The 7,220-nt window shown below is 45.4% G+C and overlaps 1 protein-coding gene across 1 annotated transcript in view; it reads left to right on the top strand.

Annotated features, from left to right (window-relative positions):
- Nucleotides 1–6,797, top strand: part of LOC130392115 (tumor necrosis factor receptor superfamily member 10B-like) — an 8,680-nt gene extending 1,883 nt beyond the window's left edge. The window contains exons 3-9 of the mRNA XM_056602554.1: nucleotides 476–604; nucleotides 977–1,088; nucleotides 1,238–1,329; nucleotides 2,022–2,105; nucleotides 2,512–2,546; nucleotides 4,335–4,368; nucleotides 4,560–6,797. Of these exons, the coding sequence (XP_056458529.1) occupies nucleotides 476–604; nucleotides 977–1,088; nucleotides 1,238–1,329; nucleotides 2,022–2,105; nucleotides 2,512–2,546; nucleotides 4,335–4,368; nucleotides 4,560–4,879 (806 nt within the window). The 3' untranslated portion in view covers nucleotides 4,880–6,797. The remainder of the gene's footprint in view (nucleotides 1–475; nucleotides 605–976; nucleotides 1,089–1,237; nucleotides 1,330–2,021; nucleotides 2,106–2,511; nucleotides 2,547–4,334; nucleotides 4,369–4,559) is intronic.
- The last annotated feature ends 423 nt before the right edge of the window (nucleotides 6,798–7,220 follow it).

The raw sequence follows: 7,220 nt of genomic DNA, 5'->3' as shown, positions 1-7,220 counted from the left end.
ATGGATAGATCTGACTGTGCATAGGATAGGTTAATTCACCTGAGGTGGTAAACAGTCTGGTTATGTTTTTAAACTGTTTATTCTGTTGCCAGAAGGACTATCTTGGCTGGACTAGGCTACTTTATTTTGAAATGTCCCTGGAATCCCCATGTTTCTTTCTAAATAACTAATTACCATTAGTGACTAGAATCATTTCATCACTTCTAGACTGAATTGAATTAATGCATTCCATGGTCACCAGTAAATATACCAATAAATATTGTGTGTATATGTATATATATATATATATATATATATATATACACACTTGAGTAACTTGTTGGAAATGACATCGCCTTCCGTTCGCTCAAGTGAAATACTGTGTGTCTGTGTGTGTGTGTGTGTGTGTGTGTGTGTGTGTGTGTGTGTGTGTGTGTGTGTGTGTGTGTGTGTGTGTGTGTGTGTGTGTGTGTGTGTGTGTGTGTGTGTGTGTCAGGCGAACACCAGGTCTCCTCGTGCTCCAGCGACCGGGAGAGCAGTGTGTGCTCAGAGTGTCCCATGGGGACGTTCACGGAGCACAGCAACGACCTGCGCACCTGTCTCACCTGCACCCGGTGCCGCCCAGGTGAGGGAGTGAGGGGGTGACAGAGTGAACCACTGATAGGGGGGTGGAGGATTGTAAATGAGGGTCAAGTGAGACGGGATTATGAGCGACCGACAGGTGACATGGTGAATGGAAGCGACAGTGGGGGGGTTAGTGAGTGAAAGTGTGAATGAGTGAGGGGTTACTGTGAAATGAGTAACCCTTTCTCCCATAAAGAGAACAGATCAAATTATAAACTAGTAGAAGTAGAGTACATTCAAAAGAAAAACAAAGAATATAAAAAGGTTAAGGCAAACTGAAAACAACAGGTGAGAGGGTGATTGTGACAGCTGATTGTGAATGAGTGAGACCTAAAAGGTCTGGGACCCCAGTGTTGTGTTTGTGTCCCCCCAGACCATGAAGAGGTGCAGCCCTGCTCCCCCACCAACAACACGGTGTGCCGGTGTAAATCCGGGTACTTCTGCGCCCACGACCAGGCCTGCGAGGTGTGTCAGCGGTGCAGGAGGTGAGCCCAGGAGAGGAGAGAGCATGGGGTTGGACTTGATCAATATCACCCATATTTAGCCTTTATTTCAAAAGCATATTTATTCTACTCTTTCAAGCTCCTCCCAGCGTTCCCCTTCCCATTGGATACATTGTGGTTCTTTCTCTTAGCTGTAACGACGGAGAGACGCGGGTGAAGAGCTGCACTGCCCACTCCAACAGCGAATGCGCCAAGACCTCGACGCCCGGGACCCCAACGGAGGGTAGGTCTCCTGATTCAGGCTCAGCCCCCCTGGGTAAGCGGCACATAAACCCTCTTCTGCTATCGCTCTATCTGCTGCTACTGGTTTTATCCAACACGTCTTTGTGCATTCGATCAACACAGTAAGACTCTTAAGAGTCCCTTTACGTAGTAGTAGTAGTAGCAGTAGTAGTAGTGAAGATGGGTCTGCCACCTGTGCCATGGTTCATGAAAGGAGCAGACCCCTGATTAGTATTCTGAGCAACACCGGGGTTTGTCCTGTGATTATCCTGTGGTGAAAAGGGTCTGTTTTCTGTAACTGATGGGTTTTAGGCTTTTTTGAATGGTATCTTAACTGCATTTCTATAGCGCTTTTCTAAACAGTGCTCGCTCAAAGCGCTTTACAATATTGCCTAACATGCACCCATTCATTCACACACCGACAGCGGTGTCAGCCAGGCGACAGCCAGCTCGTCTGGAACTGTTAGGGGGAGATGTCTTTCTCAGGGACATCTCGACACTCGGAGGAGCCGGGGATTGAACTAGCAACCCTCCAGTTACCATCCAGACCGCTCTACCTCCTGCATGGATTTTTAAAGCGTGTGTTGGTCCAATCAATTAGTGCCAGACTACATGATGAACTTGTTGACACTGAGCTCATGAACATCAGATCCGTGCTAATGGTGGCTGGTCATCTTATGTCTCCGTCTGCAGCGCTCTGGATTCTAGGCCTACTAGTGATCGGTGGGGCTGTTTTTGGCATCTGGGTCTACAAGAAAAGGAGACCTTGGTTGACATGTAAGTTGAACACACTTCATGGCCAGAATAAGGCAATCCTTTACTTTGTTGGAGTTGAGGAACTATACCCTATTGTTTTTAAAAAGGTTATTTCATTTTGGTTAGTGTGTAACACAAATGTAATTTTTACTGTCAGGAGTAAATTTATTGCACTGGAGATGGGTTGAGGTTATTGCAATGCATTGGCAAACCAAATCTCCTTTTTAAGGACTAATCAGCAGGTTAACCTATTGGCGACATTACCTACTACAACACGAATGCTGTGGCTTCTTTGTATTGAATTCCCCCCGAAAAAATAGGCTAAAGATACCTTGTTCCCTACATACTTTAAATTAGCAAAAAAATGTCTGCAACAAGTGTTTGATGAGAGGGAATACAAGTAATCTTTGTCTCTCCCTCTCCCCAGGCCTGCTTAGCCTGTCACCAGGCCAGTCACACCAGGTGAGTCATCTTACATACCATTTCTTCTTAATCATTTAAGTCCCGAGAATCTCTAATACAATCTTTAATACATTAAACCCTTAGTGAGTTTCCAAAAAGATTGGATTGAAGAAGAGAATACACTTTCCAATTTAACCTTACAAAAGTTGGAAAGTTACCATTCGTTCCAGGGGTGTATTCTCTGTTGAGTGTGATATCATACTCTTACCGTGATTTGCAATTTTTTACTTTTTGTCTGCTCAGGCTCTTCACAATGTCACTGTGGTGTATTTGTTATTTTTAATGCATACTTGATTCCGAAGATGTTGGCAGTAAAAGGCAGTAAATTATAACCATAAGTAAACGCACCACTTGTGAAAGGAGGCCTGTGATTGGTGGCTACTCTCATAGAATGATGAGAGGAGGCCTGTGATTGGCAGCTGCTCTCATAGACTCATAAGAGGAGGCCTGTGATTGGTGGCCGCTCTCATAGACTGATGAGCAGAGGCCTGTGATTGGCGGCTGCTCTCATAGACTGAAGAGAGGAGGCCTGTGATTGGCGGCTGCTCTCATAGACTGAAGAGAGGAGGCCTGTGATTGGCGGCTGCTCTCATAGACTGATAAGAGGAGGCCTGTGATTGGTGGCCGCTCTCATAGACTGATGAGCAGAGGCCTGTGATTGGCGGCTGCTCTCATAGACTGAAGAGAGGAGGCCTGTGATTGGCGGCTGCTCTCATAGACTGATAAGAGGAGGCCTGTGATTGGCCTCTGCACTCATAGACTGATGAGAGGACGCCTGTGATTGGCCGCTGCACTCATAGACTGACAAGGCTGCGTCTTGCTCGTCCTTGCTAGGATGCCAAAAGGCATGGATCCCTCGAGATCGCGCAGAACGCCCATAACGTGTTGGTGGAAATCCCCCTGCTGCCCTCTGAAGAGCCCCGAAGCAACGGCTCGGTCAATGAAGATGACCCTGGTCTGGGCAGCAGCAGCTCTGAGACCAGCCTCACGGTCCAGCTCCCCAATACGTACACCTCGATGCCCCCTCCGCCTGCCTTCTACCGAGTTCGCCCTAGGACCCCCAGCCCGCCCTCTGCGAGGGTGAGCACATCGCCGGATCTGGCATGCTCGAGCTAACACTACCCGTTGATCTTATCCTTCCTCTACTTCACTTCGAAGTGATTAAAATCGACGTAGCCTGGTGACAAGGGGCTGATTGTTGGCAGATCTTTCCTCAACACAACGTCTTTTCACCCATGACCTACTAACCCACCTACTACCACGTGGCCTAAGGCACACGTGGTCCGAGCTTTGAATCAAATCTTGTGTATGTGGTGGAGGGTCGTCGATGCATGCATGAAATTCTTACACGGTTGTGGCTTGTGCATGGTTTGTTGCCTGTTTTGCACTAGATGTTTGAGTTATGGGGTTCATTGAAGATGCAGAGTAATGGTTTTGAAGAAGGGCTAATTGATGGCAAAGACTGAAGGCCAAAATATGCATCTGCGTTGAACGGCCCACGTGGATTTCCAAGCCGGTGCTTGAATCAAGGGTTTTGCGTGGGAATCTGAGTGGGGTCTGCCTAAAGTCATGAATTCAGTTCACATCTGGCGATGTGAACCACCTCGACCAGTCTCTCAAAAACAGAAGGGAAACGGGAGTGGGCTGGTGGCCTGATAGGTTTGACCCGGCTACAGAGGGTGACTGGTGACTGCGAGCCACTCTGAGTCGGGGAGAAGCTAGCTGTGTGAGCACGGGACAAAAGCAAGAACTGTTCTGATTTGTGTTTACCTTGTCTTTTTATTCTAGAATGAGGACGATTCTCTGCTTGTTCCTTTAAATGGTAAGATCTTATTTTTTCTTGGTTCTACATACATCCAGCTATACTTTACTGGGGACTGAATACATCCAGCGATACTTTATACTGGGGACTGAATACATCCAGCTGTACTTTATACTTTGTAATGAAAACATCCAGCTGTACTTTATACTGGGTACAGAAAACATCAAACATATTTACCCTTCTGTGTTCAGGTGAGAAGTCTCTAAAGCTCTGCTTTGAGTATTTTCACGTTGACATGGATTCCAAGGTTCACAAGAGATTCTTCCGGAGCTTGGATCTGAGCGACAACGCAATCAACGACGCAAACAACGAGGACCGCGTCTATGAGCTGCTGGACGTATGGCTGCAGAGGGAAGGCCAAGAAGCTAAACTCCACCATCTCCTGCAAAAACTCAGGGACTTGGATCAGAACCGGACGGCAGACTCAATCGTTGAAAAGGCCATCGCTAACGGGCACTATGAAAGAGGGGGGATTTCACATCCATCTTATTCGGGCAAAAGCGAAGAGTGAATCAGACCTGGGGGGTCTTGCTTGGGGACTTTCTTGGGCTTTTCTGAAACTCCTTAAGAAAAATAAAATAAAGGTCCAACTGGATAAATGCGGTGAGGGGGGAATTCCAAGAGGAGCAACTCCATCGGAACAAACCCTGGGTGATGGGGATTCTCTTTTTCCTGTGTCCACCACTGTTTTCGTGGTGAACATAAAACGTTTACTTACTTGTGATATGAGGTCAAAAGGTTCTCGTCTTCCTCGTTATGTAGGATAGATTAAGCAATTTTGTGAAACAAAATAAGTGTTAAGTTGTAAACTAACTCTGATTGCTCAAAGTTTTATAACAAATGGACTTAACACCCGGGATACCCCAATCTCAGGGAAAGCTACCGAGTGCTGCATTGCGCATGTAACATTCACAGTGCTCACTCAATAACAGATAAATATCTGTGTGCATCTATATTATCATATTGATACGTACAGAGACTGAAATCTAGGAACCTAGCTCAACCTGCCTTCCTAAGCACTTTAAAAGCTTACTCATGGGCAATTGTGTCAGTTAACGCCTTCCAGTATTAAACCTGAAGGTGATGACGTAGTGCTCGCCTCTGATGGATACTCACCATTCAGACCAAGCCGACGCAGAATAGAGTTTCGTTATAATGACGACTCTGGGATAGCCCAACGAGGCCTCCCAGAGCGTGGGTGACGAGCAATGTGAAAAGACAGGGCTCTCTATCAGGAGACTCCATGACCTCACCTGCCTCACAAGAGGATGCATTCGTGCAAAAAAGTATTTATACATTTGATATTTATGGAACTTATTTCACACAACGAGGGCCACATTAATCAAATGTTTAGAAATATTTATTTTTGTAATGTTTTGTGTATAATCGATGTGATACAGCCCTGGGACATGCTTTGTCCTTGTTCTAGTAGCCTTATTTATACCTTGATACACATGAAGAGTATGAATTTGGTACAACTGAAACACATTTCAGTTCATACTGTGCCTATTTCCTGCCGATATCATTCTTGGTAATCGCTGTGAATGAACAAAGGCGCCTTGTTGAACGAATGAACAATTCTACATGTCTAACGTCCATGAAGAAATGGAAATGTTCAAGCTCCGTTAGACGGTTGTGCTTCCAGCACACCCCTCTACGGTCGATTTTACAACTTTGCATTCACTACCCTGTGAACTGTGGAGTAAAAAAAACCTTTTGACAAACTTTCTTTTCCATTTTTTTTTTTTTTCGTATTTATCTCATCAAACACGTGCTGTTGTTTTTTTTTATCAAACGCTGTTGGATAACAAATTAGAGCAAATTAAATAAAGCTTTTTTCACCGATGTGATCTTGTATGTCACGTTATTGTTGAGGGCGGCTGCATGGTCCTCTGACATTGAACCGACTCGTGGGAATCCCCGCCCATGTAGAACAGTCGTGTTGTAAACTCTACAGAGCACTGTCCAGTCTTTAAATCTTGGCCCCTGGATTCAGACAGCTTCCTTTCTTAGTAAATGTTCTACAGAAGTCTTATGTGGTCAGTGTATTGCCATTTTTTCTTTCATGTTAAAAAAGCGTGCTCACACTTAAGAACGCTATGTATTGTGTATAGCGTAGGCATGTAGGCCTACTCCTTGTGGTTCCAACATGAACCAAAAATCTATTTTTAGATGGAAGTCCCTTTGGATAAATTGGCCCCTTTTATAAAAACTGAAGCAGGAGTATCTAACATCGGCCTACATTTAGATTTCAACAATTGTTGTTTGGAGATATTTGTGTTGGAGATTAAAGCCAAACCCTGACCTCCATGATGACCTGAACTCACTGCAAGCCAAACCCCTACCCCATCAACAACCTCGTCCAAAAAGTCCAAGACCAGAAGTCACAGCAGTAGTTAAGTCACTATTGTCCTGTGCCGTGTTCCAATACCCGTACTTCCATGAGTATACTTAAAGGAAGTATACTATCCGCACTGTCTACTACGTTAATTTTTCAGATGTGAAGGCCGATATATGCTCTGTTTTAGACGTAACGCGTAAGCACGTAAGACACATAACCCCCCCTTGCGCGGTAAAATATCCCCCCTTACGTGCTTAAGTGCGTCGCCCAAAATTCCTGACTATGCGACTAAAACACTACGGCCCTACGCAGCTCGCATAGACTGTGATTGGCCAGCTAACCACATCCTTTCAGGAGTCTCACATTTCCGGTTGTTCAGAGTGTGGAAAAAGACCGCTAACCTAACCTAAACTACTGCTACTCTCGTCGAAAATACTGGAAGTGCATAAATATAAACAAGCCAGCGATTTCCACTTCCACGCCCACAGATTCGTTCGTTGCTCCCCCTACT

This window comes from Gadus chalcogrammus, chromosome 11, assembly GCF_026213295.1.
Source record: "Gadus chalcogrammus isolate NIFS_2021 chromosome 11, NIFS_Gcha_1.0, whole genome shotgun sequence".
Classification (NCBI taxonomy): Eukaryota; Metazoa; Chordata; class Actinopteri; order Gadiformes; family Gadidae; genus Gadus; species Gadus chalcogrammus.
Note: the sequence above shows the minus strand (reverse complement) of the source record. Positions and strands in the feature narration are given on the sequence as shown.